The following is a 26,251-nucleotide window of genomic DNA, read 5'->3' on the forward strand; positions in this document are numbered from 1 at the left end:
TTTTATTTTTTATGTAAAGACCCAGAATCTCGGGGCCTCCCTGGTGGCGCAGTGGTTGAGAGTCCGCCTGCTGATGCAGGGGATACGGGTTCGTGCCCCGGTCTGGGAGGATCCCATATGCCGCGGAGCGGCTGGGCCCGTGAGCCATGGCCGCTGAGCCTGCGCATCCGGAGCCTGTGCTCCGCAACGGGAGAGGCCACAACAGTGAGAGGCCCGCTTACCGCAAAAAAAAAAAAAAAAAAAAAAAAAAGACCCAGAATCTCATTTAGTTTCCAGAGGAGGACACGGTGAAGGGCGTGCCACTACCCACTCTTCAACTAAAATAAGCTTTTGTAACTCGTTCCGGTTTTGCTGAAGAGCAGCTCAAACCTAAGGAAGGGTCTTGGACCTCTTCCCCTTTAGGCGTGGGGTCCCACGTCGGTGGCCAAGGCAGCCGGTTTCTTCTTCCTTTGGGAAAGAGTGGAGTTGGGAAGGGCCACAGGAGGCATTGTGTGAAACCAGCAAACAAAACAGGAGGGGTGGTAGATAGCGGGGCCGCGGCGCGGGACGACCCCTTGGGCCGCGGAACAAAGCCCCGCGGGGTTCGCTCAGCGGGGGTCCCTGACGCGGCAGGCGAGCGCCCGCTCCTCCCCGGGAGAGGACGGTTGCAGGCAAGAGCGCGATATGCCAGCGTTTGTGGGTCGCGAGGCGTTCAGTCACAGCAACGGTAGCCGAGGAGCCCGGGGTCTAACCGCCACCCTCGGAACCCCGCACCGCAAGGCTTGCAAAAGTCTCAGCCGCCGCGCGAGAGCCTCTGCGCCTGCGCGCCCGCGGGAAGCCCCGCCCTCTCCGGGCCGCCGGCGCGCGGGGCCGCGCCTCCTCATGGCGGCCGCCGCAGTGTGTGGTATTTAGCGGGAGCGCGCGGCGGGCTCGAGGACGCGCGAAACGGCGGCGGCGGCCAGGGGGGAACCGGGGCGGCCGTTGCGGGGCGCGCTCTCGAGCGGCGGCGGCGGCCCAGGGTGTCCCGTCGGTGTCGGCACGGGGAAGAGGCGGTGGCGCTGCCCGTGGTGGCCGGGGTTGGCGGCGGCGACGGAGCGCGTTTGAGCCAGGACCGGGGTCCGAGGCGCGCTCTCCGCCCACAGGTAAGTGGGGCCCGGCCTGGAGGGAGGAGCTGGCCGCGAGGGGCTCTGCGGGACTAGAACTCCCAGGCCCGGTAATGGCGGCGGCCGGGAAGGGCGGCCGGGCCGGGTCGCACCGCCCGGGCGGGGGCGCGGGCAGCCCCCGGCGCCGGACGCCTTTGTCTCGGCCGGAGCCCGGCTGCCCGGCCGCCGGGCCGAGCGCCGCCCCCCGCCCCTCCCCTGCCCGGCCCTTCCCCGAGCCGCGAGCCGGCTCGCCCCCGCCCCCGGCGCCCCGGGCCCCGCAGGCCCACGCCGGGGGTCTGCCCCGAGCGGCCGGGCGAGGGCGGGGAAGGGCCTCCTCGCCTCCCGGCCCGGCCCCCGAGCGCCCGGGAGGCGGGCCCGGCCGGGGGAGGCGCCCGGCGCGCCCTGCGCCCGGGTGCCGGTCTTTGTTGTGAAGGGTCCCGGGGTGTGCGGCCAACATGGCGGAGGTCAGCTGAGTGCGGGCAGTGGCCAGCCCTTCCCTCCGGCCCCTCCCCGCACTGGCCCGGGGGCAGGACCGGGCGAGTCGGCCGTCCTTGGTCTCCCCTGCCTGCCCCCGACCCCGGGAGCGGCCGTCCCCAGTTGTGCTGCGTTCTTCCTCCCGCTCCGGCCTGAGCCTTCATTGTGCGGTGGGAAGAATGCAGCCTCCTCCCTTGTTTAGGTCGTTAGAGAGGAGATCGCGTGAACGGCTTGCCAGGGAAGCTCCAGCTTTTTATTGTAAACCTTGCTTTTCCTAGGTTTCATTTGTCGGGTAGTTTGGGGGCCTTTCTCGACTCTCCCAGATTTATAATTTAGGAATGTGGATAATCTGGGCCACAGCGTTGCGTAGGTTTTTCTTTTCCTGTGCCTGGAAAGATTCAGAATTTGTTTGCTCTGACATCTAGAGAAGTCTAGTTTGTGTGTTTGGAAAATCAGATGGTGTGGCTGATTTGTCAAAGTCGTAGAAGCCATGAGCACGGATATAGGACAGTGATCGGACAGAAGGTTTCTAGCAGTTGAACATTTACCATTTCTTGATAAGGGGCTGTCAAGGGTAAATTTTTAACTCTTTGCATCAGTTGAACGTTGGGAGCACGACTCTGAAGTCAGACTGCCTGCTTTGGTTCCAGCCCTGCCCCACCGGTTTGTGACCTTGGGCAAGATGCTTAACCTCTGTGCCTCATTTTCCTTATCTGCAAAATAGGGGTAATGACAGTACCTACCTGGTAGGACTGTTGGGAGAATTGATGAGATGATAGTAGGCGGAAGGGCTTAGGGCTTAGAGCAGTGGCAGCCCCATGGTTAAGTGCTCAATAAATGTTTACTGCTAAGGCTGTTGTTTAATCACTAAATTTGTGAGATTATCTTGGCGTGTTGGAACTGCATAGGCCAGAATATGTGAAATTACATTATAAACCATTAGTGCTTGGGTTTTTCTTTTAGTGCATTTTGTTACTTCTTAAAAATGAAAACAAGAGGTTTAGGTGGTAAATGTCCAGGCATTTGGAGATGATGGCATTGGGAAATTTCTATAGTAAGACATTTGGGTAGGTCTTGTGTGGTCTGGAATTTAAAAAATGAAATTCATGGGTCAGTTTGCTTTTGAGGACTTAACTAACTTGGAAGAGTGAAACAGTGAGTCTCTTTGAGTGTTAGATGTCTGTGGTGTCACCATCTATTTTGGACATTACTGAAGAGCAGAGTGTAGTATGGTGATAAATGTAATGGTCTGGTAATTTTATCAGGCAGATATTGGCTCAAATTGGGGAGGAGAGGATGTTGGTTAGCTGTTAGGAGAACTTCGTGACAAGTAGATTTTGACCTAAAGAGGAGTATATGAATTATGTAATTTTTTCTTCTGGAAATTAAAGGTACAGATTTTTGTGATGTGGAATAATTAGTTGCAACCCTAAAGTTGGCTTTGCCAAAATATTTTCTTTAGATATATTATAGAATTGCTTTACCTGACCCCTCTTGACACCGTTCCAGCGTAATTTAGTAACATTTAATAATATTTTAAGCTGAAGTATAATTGATAGATATGGAACTTTTCAGGATAAGTATTACACAAACTACAAATTCAGAAATTTAATTCAATTCAGTGTAATGTGTTCTCCCTCTAAGCTTTGGGAAATTCTTACAAAATTGTTGTAGAGCAGTATTCTTTAGTATCTTTAAAAAGAATATTAGGCTACAATTAATTGGAGTTACAAAGGAAATATCTAGCTATGGCAACAATGACATAATATGAAGAACAGGATTTTATTTTCAGCTTATACAGTGTTTTGAAAACAGGTCTTACATAAGGACGGTAACAAAGTAAGTTTAATAACTTTGCAAAGCAACCACTTAAAATTGTATTTTAAAGCAGTTGATTTACTTGATTTCTAGAGGTTGAAGGTTTTTCTTAAGAGATCTGTTACACAGTTTCAGTTATAATTACGGAATGTCCATACACACCTTATAAAAATGTTTAAATTTTGGTTATTTTTGGTCTAGACCTCATTACAAACAAAATCAATATGGGAAAATCGCAGACTTCCTACCCTTCCTTCCCCCCCACCCCCAAAAAAACTCAGCAACTGGGTATAAATTTTTCCTCTCTAAAGGGCATCCTTAATAGTTTATTTTATTTTATTTTAATTTTTTTTTTTTGCGGTACGCGGGGCTCTCACTGTCATGGCCTCTCCCGTTGCGGAGCACAGGCTCAGCGGCCATGGCTCACGGGCCCAGCTGCTCCGCGGCATGTGGGATCTTCCCGGACCGGGGCACGAACCCGTGTCCCCTGCATCGGCAGGCGGCCTCTCAACCACTGTGCCACCAGGGAAGCCCCAGTTTCTTTTATTTTTTAATTTATTTTTTAAAGGTCAAGTCTTTTATTTATTTATGGCTGCTTTGGGTCTTCATTGCTGTGCGCGGGCTTTCTCTAGTTGCGGCGAATGGGGGCTTGTTGCGGAGCACGGGCTCTAGGTGCGTGGGCTTCATAGTTGTGGCATGCGGGCTCAGTAGTTGTGGCTCTCGGGCTCTAGAGCACAGGCTCAGTAGTTGTGACCCACGGGCTTAGTTGATCCGCAGCATGTGGGATCTTCGTGGACCAGGGCTTGAACCTTTGTCCACTGCATTAGCATGCAGAGTCTTAACCACTGCGCCACCAGGGAAGTCCAGTGGTTTCTTTTAAATAGAGATTTTTCTAATGCATTTTGAATCATCTGGTTTTCCATGGCTGCAGTTACTAGAGGTTCTGCTGCAAAAGGGCAGGGATTGTGGTTTTTTATTCCTGTGTTCTCAGTGCCTAACACTCAGTACAGACTTGTTTCCTGACCTACTACTTCTGTATTCTTATGACACTCAGATTTCTTTGCTGTGAAACTTAGACCCATGTATTCTCTTGCTCGCAGGTCATTTTTTTTTTTAATGACTATTTTTTAGAGGAGTTTTAGATTCACAGCAAAATTGAACAGGAGGTTCAGAGATTTCCCATGTACTCTGCCCCACTCCTGCATAACCTCCTCCATTATCAACATCTTCCATCAGAGTGATACATGTGTTACAAATTGATGTACCTACACTGACACATTCTCACCCATAGGTTATGGTTTACATTATGGTTCACTCTTGGTGTTGTGTATTATGAATTTTAACAAATGTATGATATGTACCCACCATTATAGTATCACACAGAAGAGTTTTCACTGCCCTAAAAATCCTCTGTGGTCTACCTGTTCATCCCTTCCTCTTTCCTAACTTCTGGCAAGCACTAATCTTTTCACTGTCTCCATAGTTTTGTCCTTTCCAGAGTGTTATGTAATTGGAATCATACAGTATGTACCCTTTTCACACTGGCTGCTTTCAGCTAGTCATATGCATTTAAGTTTCCTCCATGCCTTTTTTTTTTTTTTTTTTTTTTTTTTTTTGCGGTACGCGGGCCTCTCAGCGCTGTGGCTCTCCCGTTGCGGAGCACAGGCTCCGGACGCGCAGGCTCAGCGGCCATGGCTCACGGGCCCAGCCGCTCCACGGCATGCGGGATCTTCCCAGATCGGGGCACGAACCCATATCCCCTGCATCGGCAGGCGGACTCTCAACCACTGCGCCACCAGGGAAGCCCGTCCTCCATGTCTTTTCATAGCTTGATAGCTCATTTCTTTTTAGCGCTGAGTATTATTCCGTTGTTGGGCGTGTACCAGTTTGTTTATCTACTCATCTACCAGAGGACATCTTAGTTGCTGCCACGTTTTGGCAGTTATGAATAAAGCTGTTATAAACATCTGTGTGCAGGTTTTTGTGTGGACAGAAGTTTTCAGAAGTTTTCAGCTGCTTTGGGTAAATACCGAGGAGTATGATTGCTGGATCTTATGGAAAGAATATATTTAATTTTGTAGCAAACTGCCAAACTGCCTTTCAAGTGGCTGTACCATTTTGCATTCCCACCAACAATGAATGAGAGTTCCCGTTGCTCCACATGCCCACCAGCGTTTGGTGTTGTCAGTGTTCTGGATTTTGCCATTCTAAAAGGTGTGTGGTGATAGATTATTTTTGTTTTAATTTGTGTTTCCCTGATGACAAATGATGTGGAGCACCTTTTCATATGCTCTTTTGCCATCTGTGTATCTGATGAGGCGAGGTGTCTGTTAAGGTCTTTTGCTCGTTTTTTAATTGGCATGTTCGCTTTCTTGTTGAGTTTTAAGAGTTCTGTGCTGCATTTTGGATAATAGTCCTTTATCAGAATTGTCTTTTGCAGACATTTTCTCCCAGTCTGTGGTCTGTCTTCTCATTCTTTTGACTGTGTCTTTCCCTGCACATCATTTTCCACTTTCACATACCAAGGTACTTCAGATTTATGTGTCTAAAACTAAAGCCTTTGTTTCCAACCATCCAAGGCTGTCATCCTCTGTATCCAGTGAGTCATACAGAGCCCTGATTTTTCTACTGTCTGGTTATCTCAAACCTGGTGTTGCTTCTGTCTCTCACTCATTTTCACATGTACATTCAGTCCTTCTCTTTTACTTTCTAAGTGTCTGTCTGCTTTTGGTCTCTGCCTCCTCCCTTCAGTTTTTCCCACTGCCATTTAAGGGAGCTTTCTAACATAGGTGACTTAAGGCCTTCAGTTTAAAGTCCCAAGTTCCTTGACATAGAGATAGTAAGTACACAGACCCTTCTGGAGCTGGCTTTTGTTACTTTCCTGTCATTTTCAACTGTGTACTTGCAGGTGCTTGTGTGCACCATATTTTGTCTTCCAGCTAAGCTCTGTAATCTCAGCCTAGACATCACTTAGCTGAGGCACTCTTCCTGGATCCCCCACCTTGAATTGGATGTCATATTTCTGTGTTCCCATAACACTTTCTGCTTGGCCCTACTACAACGATATCCCCCTGAACTATAATTTTTCTCTACTACTTTGCTTCCCCAGATACAGACTGCAGTCTCTATGAGGACTTTGCCTTGATCACCCTTGTTGGTCTAGAGTTTAGCACTGTTGCTGGCGTGTAGTTGGTGCTCAGTAAATATTTATTGAATGACTGATACCTTCACAGTGTTCAGTTATGCTCTTCTAGCCTTATCCTCCAGCATTTCTTCTTTGCCATATCTGGTTCAACTGGATTCTTTTTGTTTCTTGAACATTCACCACACTTAAACACCTCTGTGCCTTTGCTCATGATTGTACTTAATCTCTCAAATGTCTGTGCTACTTTGGGCACATGACTTAACCTCTCCAAGCCTTAGTTTCCACTAGCATGTGAACAGCTATGAAGCATATTGCTGCTCCTTGCTCTGTGTCCTAAAGCTAGAGTAGCAGTGTAGCTGAGTGGTTAAGAGCCAGATCTGGATGTGTCTCTTGCCTCTATCACTTACTAGTGTGTTTATGACTTTAAGCTCAATGAGAGCAGGGACACTGCCTAAAAGCAGGGACACTTGCATTTAAAAGCACATTACTTAACACAGAGAAAGTGCTTAAATAATTTAAAAATTAGTTATTTAATTTCTCTATTACCACTTACATTCTAGTAAGGGAGAAAAGAATTACAAATTGTGATATGTATTATAAAGGAGTAAAGAGTAATGGTGGGAGGGAGACTTGCTGTGAGAAGTGGTGATACTCAAGCTACCTTAAAAGGATAAGGAGCTAGTCCTCTGAAGGAGAGAAGGGAGAACATCTCAGGTTGAAGGAGCAGCAGCAGAGGTAAAGGCCCTGAGGCAGGAATGAACATGGACTGTTCCAGGAACTGAGAGAAGAGAGTGTTTCTGGAGCAAATGGATGAGGGGAAGAGATAGGCAAGGATCCGATCCTGCAGAGTCAAAGTAAGGAATGTGAATTTAAGTGTACTGAGAAGCCATCAAAAGGTTTTAATTAAAGTCGTAACATAATCTGCTTTTAACTTTTAAGATTGCTTTAGCTGTTTGGAGAATAATTGGTTAGAAGGCCATTTCTTTGATCAGGAAGTACCGTAGTTGATTATAACCTGGATTAAGGTTGTGGCTGTGAAGATGAAGAGAAATGGATGGATTTGAGATGTATTTTGGGGACAGAATTAACAGGGCTTGCTGATGGATTAGATATGAGAGGTGAGGGAAGGAAGGAATTAGGTTGTTTCTGGCATGAGCAATTGTGTGGATCATGGTGCTATTTACCAAGAATGGAAAAACTAGAGGGGGCGGGGGTGGTGGTGGTGGTACAGATAGCAATAAAAACTCAGAAAATGGAAGGATAGCAAATAAACTCAAAGTTCTGATATGTTGGATTTAAGATATCTATGAGACATCCAGAATGATCCAGTTAGGTAGAAGGAATATCACAGAAGCCAGATGGGAGATAGTAGAGCATGTTCGGGTGTTAGGAGATGGTCCAGTAGAAAAAGAGGGAGAGATTGATGTGAGAAAGGGATAATAGAAGGAGTATGAAGTCTGAGAAGGTGACAGGACACTACCCAAGGGCCTGGGTCACTTCTTCCATTCTAAGGGGAGGAAAGGAAGTGGTAAGTCAGCATTTGATGGCTTCTGTTGTATTTTCTAAACGAAGTATGGGTGAAGCCATCGGTTGAGTATTTATAGTTAGTGATTACTGTACTATGGCATGGTTAAAGACATAGTAGAGAGAGAGAGATATTGAGAAACTGAGCAGAGGGGAGGAGAGAAGAGATTCTGTGATGTGTTACCAGCTATGACTCCTGATACTTATTGTTCTCAGGAGATTCTAGAATACCTAGAGCAATAGTGTTACTTCCCCCCCCACCCAATGTAAACCTTTTTGATGAAGTGTAGGATAACTACATATAGAAAAGTGCTCAAATATTAAGGATACAGCTTGATGCATTTTCACACACTATCATGACCAGCTCCCATGTGTCCTGTTACTTTTATTTTGATTTTTGGGTGTGTGTGTGTGTGTGTGTAAATCTTCAGGAACTCTAGGCTGAATGATACATCACCAGATAATACAGTCCATTTGGGGGTCAATTTATTCTCTAGGTTTGAGCCACAGTGTCCAAAATGATATTGGCAAAGACCTTTTATTAGGTTTGAGGTTGCCCAGTCATGTTGAACTTACTTGTGGCTTTTGTTTTTGTTTATTTTGAATAGTAGGGGGTTGGGAGCACATGGAACTAGAAAGAGAAGTGGAGGAAAAATCTTTGGAGAACTAATTTATATTTATAAAGCAGATATTGCCAGTGAGAAATAGTGTCTTAGAAAATTAGAAAAATTTAATGCCAGTCTTGAATTTTATAGGAAGTATTATACTGTACTTGTTATAGTTATTGTCATGTTGACAGGCTTAGGTAGTAATGGTTGATACAGTGAAATTAAGTGTACTGTACACTACATTTTTTACTTCAATTTTTGGTTTAAATGAAGTAATCTAATTGTTAAAAACTTGCCTTTTTCCCCCCTTTGTGTTTTACCTTTTAGCTCCTTTGAACTCAGCTAAAGTTGGGTTGTGGTTTTTTTGTTTGTTTTTGTTTTTGTTTTGTCAGGGTCCCTGATTTAGTTTTGTTAGGGACAGCTTCGGATATCTTGTTAATACAGATAGTTCTGAGTTAATTTCTGTAGACAGTGTTCTTTTGATTTTGCTTGGAGAGGTGAGCAGATAAATTTTGTCTTAGCATTAACTTTTAAAATGCTAAATTTAGGTCTTTTTTATAAGTATAAACTAAAATATATACATATTTGAAATATGTGGGTTTTAAAAAATGTGAATAAGCTGTTTTTTAAATAATTTTTTCCCTATAGGTAAGTATTTATCTATTTGATGCATTTTAAGAAAAAAACTAAGAAAAAAAGAATGCAGTAGGCAAAATCAACTCTTGATCTCTCAGTGTTTAAATTTGTGTGTGAAGTCACTAGCAATTTGTTAGCAGGAAAGTGTGGGGACACAAAATATGCACTAAAATTTAATTATTAATCACCAAAGTAATTGTTTTATGGAACATTTGAGAAATGCATACAGAAATGCAGCCCCCACCTTCCTCATGATCGTTCATAATGTGATAATTGAAAAGTAACCATTGTAGATATTTTGGTGTAGTTTCTAGTCTATGTGTGTTCCACATTTTTTTGAGACAGCCATAGGCATTTTAAAGTCCGTTTCTTTGATCTGACTTAAATCCTTGTAGATATTTTCCCATTAATGATTACCACTTGTCAGTAACTATACATGTTTGAACTGCATAATTCCAAATAATGAAGTTTGTGCTTATGGTCTGTATCCTTCTGTTCTTGATATTTTGTGTACTTGTAGTTAAGTGGCCCCATCTCTGTTCTCTGTGATTTCTGGTTCTAAACTTGACCTCCTTTTCCCCTTCTCTAAACCCTTACCTTAAGTCCTTAAACCACATTCTGCAATTCTTAAGTCTTTAAACCACATTCTGCAATTTGGATGCCCTTCTGGTTTCTTTTCTGTCCCATTACATGGTATGTACACACGTGAGTGCATATATAAAAATAGACAGCTATGTCAATGTCCATATTTACTTAATTCTTTTTTTCTCTTTTAACATAAATGGGATTGTAATATATCCTGTGGGCTTGTTTTTTTCCTCCACCTGTTTAAACAGTTTGATTCTTATATGTTAGTAGATATGAGTCTATCTTTTTTAAAAGAAAAAAAGGCAGCATCGTGTTCTGTTGTATGGACCATAATTTAATCACTTTCTTAAGCTAGGGCTGTTTTCAGTTTATTTGCTCTTACAAACAGGACTGCTGTAGGCATCCATATGTATACAGCTTTGCCAATGTGTAAATCATTGGATAGACTCTTGGAAGAGAAACTACTGGGTCAAAGAGTATTCAAACTTTATATTTTGAAACAAACTGCCAAATCTTATTAGAAGTCTTCACAGTGGACATTTCCAACAGTGTAGGAAAGTCTGTTTCTGCACATCTTATGTAATACTTGGAACCAAATCTTTGAAAACAAATTTATAATTTTTTAAGTAATGCATGCAGTGTGTGACAGTTCTCATATCAAGTTTTTGAATTTCTTTTTCTTTTAGTCTAAAGAGTTTTACATGAACAATAATTAAAAATCAAATATTTCACTAGGCTTATTTTTTAAAGAAAAACTCCCCGCCCCTCCTCCTCTCCAGGATCTAGGGGATGTAAGTAATGTTTTGAAACCTTGCATCGTTTTTCTGCTCTCAACACTTTTAGGATGATTTGGTTGGGCACAGAATTTCTAGAATGTTAATTAATCATTTTCTTTGTGGATTTTAAAAAGTATTGCTCTGTTGCATCTAGCTTTGGATATTACTGCTCAAAAGTCCAAAGTTCTTTTGCCTTCTAACTTATTTATTCATCTAACAAATATTTATTGAACCTGTACTGTGTGTCAGGCACCGTTTTAAATGTTTGGGACACATCATTGAACCAGACAGATTCCCATTTTCCAGGTGGTGAGTGGGGCTACAACAACAAACATAATAAATAAGTAAATTGTATAGCCTGATAGAAGGTCATACATTTTATTGACAACAACAGATTAGAAATGGAGGAGGGGAAGGGAAGAGGAAGAGAGGTAGAATGGGCGAGGATTAGGAGGAGGGGTCAGTGGGCACAGTGCTGGGCACTGTTTTAAATAGAGGGAACAGGGTAGGCCTCATTGAGAAGGTAATATGCAAGCAAAGATTAGAAGAAGGTGAAAGGGTTAGTCATGTGGGTATCCAGGAGAAAAGTATTTTAAGGCAGAGGCCCAAAGGAGCAACCTAGCCTTATGGAACAAGGAGGCTAGTACAGTGAGTGAGGGAGAAAGAGGTAGGAGATAAAGTCAAAAGAGTAATGGGACACATCATCATATTGTGTAGGGCCTTATAGACTGCTGTAGGATTTATCTATTACCTGCACATGGGAGATTTCATGGATTTTTTTGATTGCTGTGCTTGGAATTGGCGGGTGGGGTGGGAAACAAGGATGGAAGCAGGGAGACTGGTTAGAAGGATATTGCAGTAATCCAGTTGAGAGATAATGAGGCTTAGACTATATAATAGTAGTAGAGGTAGTGAGGAGTGGTTGGATTCTGGATATATTTTTCAAGGAGGTACAGTAAGATTTCCTGGTGGTTTTAGATACAAGATGTGTAGAGAAGAATCAAGGGTGACATGAAGGCTTGAAGGCTTTTGGACTGAGTATCTGGAAGCCTGGAGTTTCCATCAAGTGAGGGGAAGGCTATTGGTTGAGTAGTCTGGGAGAAGGTAAGGAGTTCAGTTTTGGCCACCCTCCTGTAGGAATGTCTAGGAGGGTGTACACATCTGGGGTGTAAGACACATCTGGAGGGTTTTTGTTTTTTAATCTGGGCTGGATATAAAAATGTTCAAGTCCGTGGCAGTATCAGTGGAATTTTAAAAATACAAGAGTGAATGAGATCACCAAAGTGAAGAAAAGTGGGCCATGGACAACTCCCAAATTCAAGACTTTGGGGAGAAGAGCAGGAATCAATACCAGGCAGGAGCCAGTGATCAGATCAACTCTGTCAGATGTTGGTGACAGCTCAAAACTTACAAATTAAATACAAACAAAACTACAAAACCAGTAAAATTCAAATTATACTAATTTATGAAAGTATTGAATACTGCCTGCTAAATTGAAGTCTTGAAACAACGTGAGTTATGGAATTGACTATTATGCTGTAAGTTCTTTTTGAGTTAAGCACACCAAAATTATCCCATATGTTGTGGTCACCACATGATGCATTTTCTTACCAATGTGTAAGTGCTTCAGTGAAAACCATGATGTCATTTGGGCTTCACTTCACACAAATGCATCATTTATATATTAGGTCCCCCTCTGTATTTCTTTTTAGCCTCCCATAATTAGAGTACTGTAGTACCAACTTGGAGCTAGTGTGACCATAAATGTAAATAGGAACATTCATTTACATGGCTAACAGGTGGATTCAGATGATTCAGAATGTGCTAGTGCTGTTTTTTAGATTATTAAACACAGGAAAATAAAACAAAAATTTTTTTTTTTTTTTTTTTTGCGGTACGCTGGCCCCTCACTGCCATGGCCTCTCCCGTTGCGGAGCACAGGCTCCGGACGCGCAGGCTCAGCGGCCATGGCTCACGGGTCTAGCTGCTCCGCGGCATGTGGGATCTTCCCGGACCGGGGCACGAACCCATGTCCCCTGCATCGGCAGGCGAACTCTCAACCACTGCGCCACCAGGGAAGCCCAAACAAAAATTTTTGTAGAGAAATGTGGCACCCACCCCGAGAACAGAATCTTAGTTTGAGGAAAATTAGAGTCTTAAGTTAATTCGTGTGTTATATCCTTATTTGAAATAACTAAAATGATTTGGTTAGAACTTCAGATGTGATGCTTATGAAGACACAGATTATAACTTTTTCAAAGGAATATAATTTCGTTTGAATAAGGTTCCATGAATTTTTTAATATGGCGTTTCCCCCTATAAATTCCATTATTTTTCTGCAATAGTAGTAAAGAGCTATCAATATCAGTGTATTGATATTAAGACTCTGGTGTGACTTTTTACCTCATTTCTTTAATTTCTTCGTCTCAAGCAATGTGTTCTTTTCTGTTTAGCTTAGTATCACCAACGCTTCATAGGTTACTACCAATTTAGGTATGCTTTAAATTTTTGTTCTCTGTATGTATGTGTGTATTTACTTACCATTATTTGTCAGGAAGAATGGGAAGATGAATGTTACAGTGCAGAACTGGGTACAAGATATTTTATGAGGAAGATTTAAAAAGCGTAGCTTAACATCAAGATGGAACAAAAGAGCAAAGATCTACTGGAATGTGTGACAATTTTACATCCTAAGAGAATATAAAACATAATCAGGGTAGTGAACAGTTGTATTCAAACTTGGACATGTAACTAAGTGAATAGTATTTGGCTGCTTTTATCTAGACACTGTGAGCTTTGGTTATATCGCAGTAGTGACTGTGTTGTAATCATGACTGACATGGTTTCAGTAATTTCAAGTGAATTCCCAAAAATTCTATTTAGTGATATGTGGTAGGACATAAAAAAGTTGAGAGCCTATTTTTGACCCTCTTCCTGCTTCTTTTACTTTTTTTTTTTTTTGGCCACGCCATGTGGCATGTGGGATCTTAGTTCCCCAACCAGGGATTGAACCCGCACCCCGTGCAGTGGAAGCGTGGAGTCTTAACCACTGGACCGCTGGGGAAGTCCCCTGCTTCTTTTATTTCTCTACTCTTACCTCTCTTCTCGATTCTTTGCTTTGATTTAATGTCTAATGGTTTAATGACTGTTACATTATACCACTTTGATACAAAAAACTTCAAAAAGCAACTACTTGCTATGACTACAGTTTTAATTTAACGAATTTAAGGAACTTTTTTTTTTGGTCAATTTTTATAAACATTGAAGATTAGTTGTATGCTAAGTTGAATATTCTGTGCCAGAGTGAGAAGATTATACATACTTTTTTTTAGAGTTTTTTGAAAGAAAATAAGATTCAGGAATGAAGCAGTCTGGCTCTGTTCTTATTACTTCTTAATTTTTCTGATCTTCAATTTCCTCATCTGCAAAATGGAGATACACCCTTCTTTATGAGTCTTTAATAAAGACTGTATATGAAGCTGCTGACATGAAGCCTTACAGGTTGGTAGATGCTCAGTTTGAAGCTTCTTTCATAGCAAACTCTGTTATCTTTATCATGTTTCCGACAGTCCCAAGTTGAGGTTATGAAAATGAACACAGTACGTTGAAACAACGGTTTTCGGTAAAATCCCGTATAATCGGGGTCTTTTTGATTTAGTGATTCCTTGCAGGGTTCCTAGTATGGCTCTGTAAACATCACTGAGTGTGTTGTTAATAATATACCAAATGTTCCCACATACGTGATCTCAGTTGAAGTCCAAAAATCTTGTTGTTAGTTTTATTGTTTTACAAATGAGCAACTTGAGACCCAGGATATTGTAGTTTTGCCCAATATCAAAGTAATTAATATAGGTATATGCATAGGTATATTCTTAAGGTAGGTTACCAGTGGTGCATTACTAAAAAATGAAACTACTACCTAGGAATGAATGGGTTTATGGAACTGTGATGTCACAAACAAATGTTTTGAAAACTTAGAGAATTGGTATGAAAATATATTCAATTTTTTAGACTGTGTTTATGGTGATAAAATGATTTACTTCACCACATAGTGTTGTTATTGTTTTTTAAAACAGACTTTATTTTTTAGAGCAGTTTTAGATTCACAGCAGAAGTGAACCGAAGATACAGAGATTTCTTGTATTCACCCTGCCCCATCATTATCACCCAAAGTCCATGGTTTACATTAATGGTTCTCTCTTAGTGCTGTATATTATATGAGTTCTGACAAATGTATAATGATATGTACTCACAACTGCAGCATACAGGATAGTTTCACTGCCCTAAAAATCCTTTGTGGTCCACCTGTTCATCCCCTCCCTGCCCAGTCTCTGGCAAATACTGATCTTTTTACTGCCTCCATAGCTTTGCCTTTTCCAGCATGATGTCATATAGTTGGAATCATACAGTATGTAGCCTTTTCAGACTGGCTTCTTTCACTTAGCAGTATGTATTTAAGTTTCCTTCATATGTTTTTGTGGCTTGATAGCTCATTTTTTAAAATTTCTGAATTATATTCCATTGTATGAATGTATCACAGTTTACCTCTTCACTATAGGAAGACATCTTAGTTGCTGCCACGTCTTGGGAATTATGAATAAAGCTGCTATAAACATCTGTGTGCAGGTTTTTGTGTGGACATAAGTTTCCAGCTCCTTTGGGTAAATACCGGGGAGCATGATTGCTGGATCTTATGGTAAGAATACGTTTAGTTTTTAATAAACTGCCAAACTCCCTTCCAAGTGGCCATACCATTTTGCATTTCCACCAGCAATGAATGAGAGTTCCCGTTGCTCCACATGTCCACAAGCATTTGCTGCTGTCAGTGTTCTGGATTTTGCCATTCTAAAAGGTGTGAGATGGTACCTTATTTTTATTTTAATTTGCATTCCACTGATGACAAATGATGTGGAGCACCTTTTTATATGCTCCTTTGCCATCTGTATATCTGATGAGGTGAGGTGTCTGTTAAGGTCTTTTGCCCGTTTTTTAATTGGCATGTTCGCTTTCTTGTTGAGTTTTAAGAGTTCTGTGCTGTATTTTGGATAATATAGTCCTTTATCAGATATGTCTTTTGCAAACATTTTCTCCCAATCAGTGGTTTGTCTTCACATTCTCCTGACTGTTGCAGAGCAGACATTTTTACTTTTAATCAAGTCCAGCTTATCAATTGATTCTTTCCTGGCTCATGCCTTTGGTGTTTCTGAAAAGTCATTGCCAAACCCAAGGTCATCTAGATCTTCTCCTGTGTTGTCATCTTCTAGGAGTTTTATAGTTTTGTGTTTTACGTTTAGATCTGTGATCCATTTGAGTTAATTTTTGTGAAAGGTGTAAGATTTGTGTCTAGATTCCTTTTTTTTTGCATGTGGATACTCAGCTGTTGCAGCACCAATTGTTGAAGACTCTCTTCTCTTCATTGTGTTGCCTTTTGCTCCTTTGTCAAAGATAAGCATAGTGTGTTGTAAAATAGTGTTATTTAAAGTGAATTTTAAATCTTAGTTGTGAATTCACTCTCTTTAATGTTATATCAAGTAACAGATATATTCTACCTTAGGGGTCATCAGGGATGAGTGAGTTCTGGTTGTACACATGCTATTTCTTTTATTTGGAATCTTTCATACTGTTGTACTTGATTTATTCATTCCTTCCAGAAATATTTGAGTACCTGGTCTGGGCTGGGTACTGTCCTAGGTGCTGGAGATAGAAGCATGAGCAAAATAAACAAGGTCTATGCTGATGAAGTTTATATTGTAGTACAGAGCTCTTGAACCAAAAGTTAGTGGTTCAGGGATCCTGGGAGTTCTCAAGGCCCTTTGAGGGTCAAAACTTTTTTTCACAATAATGAGACATGAGAGTAAAGTGAGGTTCCCAGAGGCTACATGACATGTGGTATCTTCACAGATTAATTGCAGAAGCAGATATTAAATATCCAACAGTATTTTTTATTGCATCAGATATTAAAAAGATTTGCAAAAAATGTAAAACATAAACACTCTTCCCCCTATTATGGAAGATAGTTATTTTTCATAAACATTTAACATGTAATAGATTTTTACTTGTTATGTAAAAAATGTGATGGTAATTTTAACATAAATATTTTTAAAGTTCTTGGCTTGAATTTCTAATATTGTAAATATTAATACATATAAACCACATTGACAAAATGCTCTTTTGGGGTCCTCAACAATTTTTTAAAACTTTAAAGCAGTAAAGACAAATTTTTTTCTTAAATGGCCAGATAGGTTTAGCTTTAGGAGTCATAGGGTCAACTTTTCAACCCCACCCTTGAAAGCAGTCACAGATAATATGTAAATGAATGGGCTTAACTGTGTTTCAATAAAACTACTTACAAAAACAGGCAAGTGGTCTGTAGCTGTAGTTTGCCAGTTATTGGTGTAAAGGGTTCCTGGTACCAAAAAAGTTTGAGAATTGCTGTTATCAGTGAAAAGCTGGTATTGTGGAGAGAGAGACGGGCAGAAGATAGACAATAAGTAAGTTATTTAGTAAGAGAATTTCATATGGCAAGAGATAATAAGAAGATAGTAAGAAGGGTGATCTGGCCTTTAGAAATAAAGTGATCAGGAAAGGCCCCTCTAAGGAGCTGACTTAAGGTAACTCTTATTTGTTCAGGTTTTCAGGTTTTATCTCCCATCTTTTTTTTTTTTTAATTTCTCCTGGCTACATTGGGATCTCTCTTGTGTTGGGAGGGAAAGCAAGACAGTTGAATCTTATTAAACTTAAATTCAGAAAAGGTTAATGTTTCAAGTTGAATTAGAAAATATCCAAAGCATATCTGCTTTGAAAGGATCTAGGAAATTATAACATATTGCCCAGATTAGAACATTGACCTACTTTATATGACATCTAGCAAGTTAACTTCTGTATCATTTTTCTCTTCTGAAAATGAGAGAGTTGGCTAAGATCTTTTCCAAGTCTAAAATTTTTCATAATGTCTGTTTGCCTAGGATGCCATTTGTCACCCCTTCTAAGTCCTCCTCGATCAGATAGCTCCAACTTCCTTTTTTTTTTTTTTCTTAAAGTAGTTCTGTGATCTGAAATATTTACTTTACTTTGAAATCTATTTTCCTGTCTATAATGCAGGGGGTAAATGCTTAACCTGGAAGCTCACTGAGGACAATACCTGGTACATAAGTATGCTTATTAATAAATATTTGGGGCAGCTGTTTTAGTGAGAATGGAGGAAAGTCCCTCCTCTGCCTCAGTATTTAACTTGCTGACCCTGGAACCATTTAGGTTATAGCAGTAAGAATGAAACCAACCAACAATGAAGCTCCAATGAGGGACATGAAAAGTTTAATAGAGGGGTTAAGGAAGTAAAAGAGCAATGCAGTGTGAATTTATGTGGCCATTCCAACTTCAGGGAAAGGAAGGGGAAGTAGCCGTTCCTGCCATCAAACTCTCTGTTCCCTTGTTGGAAATTGAGGGTGTCTACATAATTAAATGCTCTAGCATGTCAAGAGATAGGTAACTTTAGCAAAATCAAATTTATGAATTAGAATTTAATGAGTTCTCTTGGAATGCAGTGCAAAACAAAGATTGGAATTATGAGAAAAAAATATGTAAGTGACCTGAAGATAGATCCAGGAGAGTCAGTATCAGAATTATGTGAAGAAAAGAACTGAGTAATAATGGTAAGAGTCGAAGAACAATTAGAAGAAAGGTCCACAAAGGTAAAAGACTTAAGGCTTGGGATTGAAAATACTCACCTGGTGTTTGGCAAGTGCTGATGGCATATATCTAGATGTTTTGATGAAAATTTCTTCCAAAGATAAGAGTCTTAGAAGCCACCTGTCAGGGTAGAAAAGGTTACCTGCAAATGAATAAGAATAAAAATGACATTAGATTTTTCATCTACATAGTTACATGTCAGAAGACAGCAGAATTTATGTAGTTCTAGGGGTAAAGGGTGTGAACTAGAATTCTAAGCTTGTGCAAGAGCTTCAGATTGTTAAGACTGAGACTTAATTGCTTACATGCCCTTTCTGAAAACTTTTTTGAGGTACTATGGCCATACCAAAAAATGAATCATAATTAAGGATTCAAGGGGAAGAAAAAGATGGGTATTTGTCTTACGATATAGTTGTGAGAAATGAAATCAGAATGGTTGCAGTTAGGTTTAAATGATTGTTTTGACAAAAGTTTTGAAGTTTAGTACAGTCTTTATCCTGGCAGGTGGGAAAGGGAAGGTTTCACTATTAGCACATTAAATGACCTGCCTCGTTTTGGGAGATGTTAATACTTTCATTCTTGATGTTAATGTAGATTCAATGTGAAATAAAAATAATGATAATAGCTAGTAAAATAAAATTAGGATGTAGAATCATGCTTTCCAATAGGACTTTCTGCAGTGACAGGATATGGTGACACTATTTTGCCTTCCCACCAGCAGAGTAGGAGAGTTCCATCTCTTAGATGTGTCACAGGGATCTCACTTCTACTTTGCATTTCATCCATTATTACAGTTTGGTATCTAGCATAGTGCCTAATGGGTTCTGGTTAAGTATATGTTTTTTTTTTTTTTTTTTTTTAACCAGGTGTAGAAGCCTCAAAATACAGTGTTAGGCATTAAAAAGCAAATGTACTTTGCTTTACACATTCAAGTTATGGTTTGCATGTTCCTCTCCGTTTACTGTCATCACCTTCGTTCAGACTTCTGGTTTTACAGGTCTTCTATCAGGTCTTTTGTCCTGGGCTTTCCCCACTTCAGATCACCTCTCTTACTGGACACGTAACTCTGATTCTGTGGCTACAACGTCTTCTGAATTATCTTCAGGAAAATAGAGCTTTTAGGAAAATACTTTGTATAATTTTTTTAAATTCCCATTACTTTGGTGCAGTTCTGGAAACTAAAAATAGATTGCTTAATTTTTTTTCTTGGCATTAGGGTTTTATAACAAAGTTTGATTTTTAACTTTTGGCATTTTAAGCTGTTGAATTTTTAAGGAGACTTGCCTTAGTTTTAATTTCGTCTGAGGTAGACAAACCATATAGGATGTGGACATCTTTTTTTTTTTTTTTTTTTGCGGTAGGCGGGCCTCTCACTGTTGTGGCCTCTCCCCTTGCGGAGCACAGGCTCCGGAGCACAGGCTCAGCGGCCACGGCTCACGGGCCCAGCCGCTCCGCGGCATGTGGGATCCTCCCAGACCGGGGCACGAACCCGCGTCCCCTGCATCGGCAGGCGGACTCTCAACCACTGCGCCACCAGGGAAGCCCATGGATGTGGACATCTTTGAGGGGGTCCATTATTTGCAGGCTGCAGTAACTTTAGTAAACTGCAAGAAAATGAAAAGCACAACATTGTTGTGTATTCATTTTAATCAGAGAAATTCTTCATCAGTCATTTATAATTTATAATAGGAAACAAAGTTTCCCCCATGAAATTGAGAATAAAAGTTTGACTATTTACTTCTATCATAAGTTTGTGAATGTGGCAAAGCAATGGTTAAATGCTCTGAAATTACTAAGGCAACATTAAAGGCTGATTCTAAAATGTTTTTATCTAAATTAAAATCTGTTTAAACTTTATACCAAATGGGGCTTGAAATGCAGGCTTTATTTTAGAAAGGGTAGGTAATAGTGCACTCTTGGTAAATTTTGGATTTTTGCTAACTTTGGATTCTGTGGGCTTGTCTTAGTGTAATGTAGTTTTTGTGAAATTTTCCCTCGTAAAACCAGTTTAAATAAATGTTTTACCTAGTGGAGAAATTCTATATTGTGCTAAAAATCAGTTAAATGGCAGTTGATCTTCGGTATACATTTTTGATAACCTTACAAGCTAAAGGCATCTTTTAGAGTATATATCTGGAACCCACAAGTTATATGTCTCTAACTAATTGATGATCTCAGGCAAAACAAGTTAACTTTTGGAATTGTGTGAGTACTTACATATTTTGGAATATGTACCACCTATGATATATATAACTTACCCATCTCCCTTAATCCAGACAAAAGCCATGCAAGGCTGGAAATATTGTCCCAGTTTTACAGCTGAGCGGGTGGTGAAGACTGGGTTTGAATCCAAGTGTAGATGGCTCCAGCACACTCACATTTTTACTGTCCTGATTCACTTATTGCGAGGTTTGTCCGTAGATTAATGGTTTTCAGATAGTGTTGTAAGGATCTGTATAGGTCCTTTGGAAGTTTGGGAAAAAATTTTTCTTTGGCTTGAGAAATCTGTCATCCTTTTTATTTGTTTTACACATTTAGACTCTCTTAATTCTGTTTGGAAAGAGTTTTTCCTGCCTAAAACATTTGAAGTCTCCTGCTCTAGAAACCTGAGACTTAACTGTTGAATAGAATGAATATGTATTAGAAAATAAAAACCTAGGTAATAGTAATTTATATTTGTCAGTGAACAGACTATTTTCAATTATATTTCTATTCCTAATGATTTCCTAATATCAAAATGAGGTTAAGGTGACTGAACACACTATATAGGGTGGGTAAGTGATTCGAGTTAAAATGTTATGCTGAAAATGGGCAATCTGCAATTTGCAGCATAGGGTTCACTCCCCACTACCAGCTCTTGCTGCCTTTAAATGCTGCCCTAAGCATGATGTAATGACAGGTTAAACCTCTGAATGCCTGAGCTGACGCAATGCAAATCTGAGGCCCTGGACTTTATTGGGGCAAGGGTAATGCTTGTTTAAAAACAAAACAAGCTACTCTGTTTAATAAGGCCGTTTAAGACGGCTTTCCTAGAGTGGGAAGAGAATAAAATCTCAATTTGAAGGTTGAAGCAGGAGTTTAATATGGTTATGTGTGTTTACTACTCTCACTGCGAAGTCTTCTCGAAGGGAGAAGGGGGAGTTTAAAACAAGGTGCGGTAAAAATGGGGAAGTGAGTTACAGTTGAGGAAATAAGGTAGGTGACGCCCGATAAATAGTTATTGAAGGAAGTAGGGAGAATGTTTTTACTGTATAAAAACCTAGAGTTCTCACGGTTAACCGGGAGAGTGTAGTACAGAGAAGAGTGCTTGTCTGGCCACGAATTTCCCATATATTCTGTGCAGATCTTGGGTTGAAACCAGCCGAAATTGCCGATATCTGACTGTTTGGGCCTACAGAAGCGGAGTGTTTCGACCTACTTGTAAGCTGGTGGAAATGCTGTGGCGTGCGCAGTGTCGCGCGCAGTGTCGCCAGGTTCGCGGGGATCTCGGGTTTAGCCCGCTGGGTGGCTGGTGGGAGTCGAGCGCTGCCTGCTTTAGAACCGCCCTAGGCTGAGTGGGGTGGAGCCTTTATCCCCGCCCCCCCTTGCGCCGCCCCGCCCTTCGCCCTCAGAGGCAGCCGCCGCCCTGAGCACTGCGTTCCTGCGGCCGTCTGCCTTCTGACGCTCTGCGTGGAGCGGGCTCTCCCAGCTGCGGGCCGGACCCTGCAGTAGTAGCTCGAGCTGGCACCGAGAGCGCAACTCTTCGTCCGGTCGCCTCCACGCACCCTACAGTCCTGTCCTTCACCGAGCTGGCTGGAGCCTAGCCGATGAATTTGGGGAAGATAGACTTCTGAGACAGACAGACGAAGATTTAGGGCCCAGCAGAGGACAGCTCGGCAATGGCTCCCATTTTTGGAGACGCAGGCGAATTTGAGCTCATGGGGAGGTGTGGTCGGCTCCTCTTGAGACAGGATGGGGGCTTCAGTTCTCTGCCTCTGTAGCCAGTGCTTCTGAGGAGTATTGAATGCAGTGTATGGAACAGGGCACGTGCCTTCCCTTCTTGAAAACTTGACCCGGGACATGTTTAGGAACAAAAGGTGTTCAGGACGGCCCTCTGTTGCAAGTCGTCTTTACTTCTGGGGGAAAGGCTATGAGCTGCCTGGCTTCTCATGACGAGGAAGCCTCCCTTACCTTTTCTGTACTCCTGGAGGGGCGTCTTGCTCACTTGTTTACCAGCATCTGGGACAAAGAAGAGAAAAGGTACTGCCATTGAGAGACTGGGTTGCTTAAACTGTGAAATGGGAAAGTTTTGTGAGCCAGTGGAATCTAAATGGGTCAGGGAATGGCTGCACCATAATTGAGCTGGCAGTGATGTTTCCTTTGATCAGCTGTGTACTTTTCTCAATTTAAATCAAACTTGAGGTTATGTCATGACTCCTGCAGAGTTGTCCAGACACTTGAGTCCTTGGTTCCTACTGCAGGGATGTGTGTGGGTTGGGGCTCTTTCTCTGTTTGAAGATGGAGCTGGGTTCCACCTTCCGAGCTTTGGGAGGCTTTAGTAGCTGCTATCCTGAAATAATTCCATTCACAAGAAATAGAAGCCACATTTTGCTTGTTTTCACACTTTGAATAGGAATTTAAGTTGTGCTTTCTACAATGTTGGAAAAATAATAATGTACATTGTAACAAGAGCCTGAACTGTTGATGAGAAATGTATAACTATTTTGCTCGGTCAAGAAATTAAAACAGTAATACTTTTCTTGCTTAATAGTTACATTATGTTGAATACAAACTGAGTTTACTGCCTCTCGGTGTGTGACTAGCTGTTTTGGTTTAGTGATTTGAAAGGCATTGGTGGCTTAGATTATTTTGTGCCCAAGGAACCACTTCCCAGTTATTATGTTGCTTTGTTTTTGTTTTTGTTTTTTTTGCGGTACGCGGGCCTCTCACTGTTGTGGCTTCTCCCGCCGCGGAGCACAGGCTCCAGACGCGCAGGCTCGGCGGCCATGGCTCACGGGTCCAGCCGCTCTGCGGCACGTGGGATCTTCCTGGACCGGGGCACGAACCCGTGTCCCCTGCATCGGCAGGCGGAGTCTCAACCACTGCGCCACCAGGGAAGCCCTATGTTGCTCTCTTAAATGAGCAACATAAAATGGACCATGAAATAAACATACAGCACACATACAGGATATTTTGGCAATGCTAATAAGCCCATTGTTTTACTAGTGACCTAAAACAAAATGCATGGATCATCATATGCACAAAGAATCTCCTCAGGGGAAACTGGATTACAGCAGAGTTCCTTTATAGTGCTTTTGTTGGGCTGAAATACCGGGGTTATAGAAGACTTCAGTGATGAGAGTTGATTCCTGTTGTCCTAAATCCATGTGATGAGCCACATTATAATAGAATTCTGTGGTACTTTTGTTTCCCCTTGTACTTTAGAATATACCTTTAGTGACAGTGGAATTGATCTGTTTTGGGTTTTTTTTTGTTTTTCTTTCACTCTCAGTCCCCATTTAAGGTGTCTATCCTTGAGCAGTCTGTGAGTAATAGAAGCCAAATTGCATTTATGTGGTCACATTGATAACAGCATTATTTTGTCAAAGTTAAATTCTTTCCAACAATAACAATTATAATTAAGAAAACATTAAATTTGAGGAGTTAAATTTTAATTTTGTAGAAATATGGCTTACGGTTATTGGGAGTATACTCTTAGGACATCAGTGGACTGATTTTTTTGTCACCCCCAAGAAAGTGGCCCACTATATTCTAGCAAAGGTAGATTCCTGGGAAAAGGTGGCTTGCTTTATCTTTCATTTAGCTTAACAAGTTAGTTAATATTGTTGATCATTTCTTCCAGATGGCATTTATTTCTTAAATAATGTTTATCACTGTACTGATGAATGCTTCCACAACACTGGTGAACTCTAGGGTACAAGGAGTTCTTTACCTGTTGGCTCTATCCCTCACCCCCAATGTTGTGTGAGTCTCTCTGGTGCTTTTTATCTTTATTCTTTATTTATCTTTTCCTGACTCTCCTTCTGCTTTGCAAATTATGCCTGATTTATATTGTAGAATGGAAGTAGAGTAGAATGGTTTACTTTCTTTGAATACCAGACTCAAATCTTTTATTTGAGGATGGCCCTCCATTTCTCCTCCATACTGCCTCACTTTTGAAGGGGGCACAGATCAGTAGGAAACAAGGTTAATACCTAACTGGTGTTAACATTCCATGGAGACGGATGATGGAATGGCAGTAGACCCTTCCCCTTGTAACCCCTTCCCTTTCCCAAACACACCTCTAGAGCAGATAACTGTTCACCATTAGGAGGAGTTAATCAAAGTGCCCTGGTGGTCCTTTGGATCACGTATAACTCACTGGAGCTATCAACAGCTGACTTAAGAATGAGGAAGAAATAGAATGAGTAAGGCAGGTGAACACAGAGAGGGAGGAGGAATTCCAGTCAAAACTGATTGCGTTGAACTTAAACTACTTGTACAGTGTTCCTTAGTTGTTTATGGTCCAGTTTCTATTTTAGCATTTATTCCATACAGTCCATCCAAGGATGATTTTTTTTAACATTTTTTAGAGAAAAGGAATTCTAAATGTGCTCTGGAACATTTTGAAAAGAGATTTTATCCAGTGTACAATGCACATATTTCGTGTAATTTATGTTGTTTTAAACTCTATTTTCCTTTTTGCTTACAGTAAATTTTGCACGAAACTTAAGTATTTCTGGCATGTAAACATTATTTATATAAAACAAGTTATAGTTGTAATTATTTTTCTCCTGCCTCCTTTTATTTTTATTTATGTTTTTTATTACAGAAATGAGCCGTCAGACTGCAACAGCATTACCTACTGGAACCTCAAAGTGTACACCATCCCAGAGGGTACCTGCCCTGACTGGCACAACTGCATCCAACAATGACTTGGCGAGTCTTTTTGAGTGTCCGGTCTGCTTTGACTATGTGTTACCACCCATTCTTCAGTGTCAGAGTGGCCATCTTGTTTGTAGCAACTGTCGCCCAAAGCTCACATGTTGTCCAACTTGCCGGGGCCCGTTGGGATCCATTCGCAACTTGGCTATGGAGAAGGTGGCCAATTCAGTACTTTTCCCTTGTAAATATGCCTCTTCTGGATGTGAAATAACTCTGCCACACACAGAAAAAGCAGACCACGAAGAGCTCTGTGAGTTTAGGCCTTATTCCTGTCCGTGCCCTGGTGCTTCCTGTAAATGGCAAGGCTCTTTGGATGCTGTAATGCCGCATCTGATGCATCAGCATAAGTCTATTACAACCCTACAGGGAGAGGATATAGTTTTCCTTGCTACAGACATTAATCTTCCTGGTGCTGTTGACTGGGTGATGATGCAGTCCTGTTTTGGCTTTCACTTCATGTTAGTCTTGGAGAAACAGGAAAAATACGATGGTCACCAGCAGTTCTTTGCAATCGTACAGCTGATAGGAACACGCAAGCAAGCTGAAAATTTTGCTTATCGACTTGAGCTAAATGGTCATAGGCGGCGATTGACTTGGGAAGCCACTCCTCGATCTATTCATGAGGGAATTGCAACAGCCATTATGAATAGTGACTGCCTAGTCTTTGACACCAGCATTGCACAGCTTTTTGCAGAAAATGGCAATTTAGGCATCAATGTAACTATTTCCATGTGTTGAAATGGCAATCAAACATTTTCTGGCCAGTGTTTAAAACCGTTGCATTCAATTTCACAGAGAATAAGGCACCTGTCTGCCTACCAACCAGAAGCTTTTGGTAGGTGGAAGCTAGACACATGAAGGTAAATGAAAGGAAAGGCTGTTAAATACAGGAAACAGTTGCATGTAGTAACACTAATATATTTAAAAATAAGTCAACAGTAAACCACT

The 26,251-nt window shown here is 41.4% G+C and overlaps 1 protein-coding gene across 2 annotated transcripts; it reads left to right on the forward strand.

Annotated features, from left to right (window-relative positions):
* Positions 1-1,010: 1,010 nt before the first annotated feature.
* On the forward strand, positions 1,011-26,251 carry SIAH1 (siah E3 ubiquitin protein ligase 1; the record flags this gene model as incomplete). 2 transcript variants are annotated; one of them, XM_079723900.1, is made up of 2 exons in its annotated part: positions 1,011-1,121; positions 25,191-26,251. In XM_079723900.1, the coding sequence occupies one exon, from the start codon at positions 25,193-25,195 to the stop codon at positions 26,039-26,041; it is 849 nt and encodes a 282-aa protein (XP_079580026.1). In that variant the 3' UTR covers positions 26,042-26,251. The 2 variants fall into 2 exon arrangements, with proteins under 2 accessions (XP_079580026.1, XP_079580025.1); XM_079723899.1 differs by lacking the exon at positions 1,011-1,121 and adding an exon at positions 22,528-22,618.

Source organism: Hyperoodon ampullatus, assembly GCF_949752795.1.
Source record: "Hyperoodon ampullatus genome assembly, chromosome: 18".
Lineage (NCBI taxonomy): Eukaryota > Metazoa > Chordata > Mammalia > Artiodactyla > Ziphiidae > Hyperoodon > Hyperoodon ampullatus.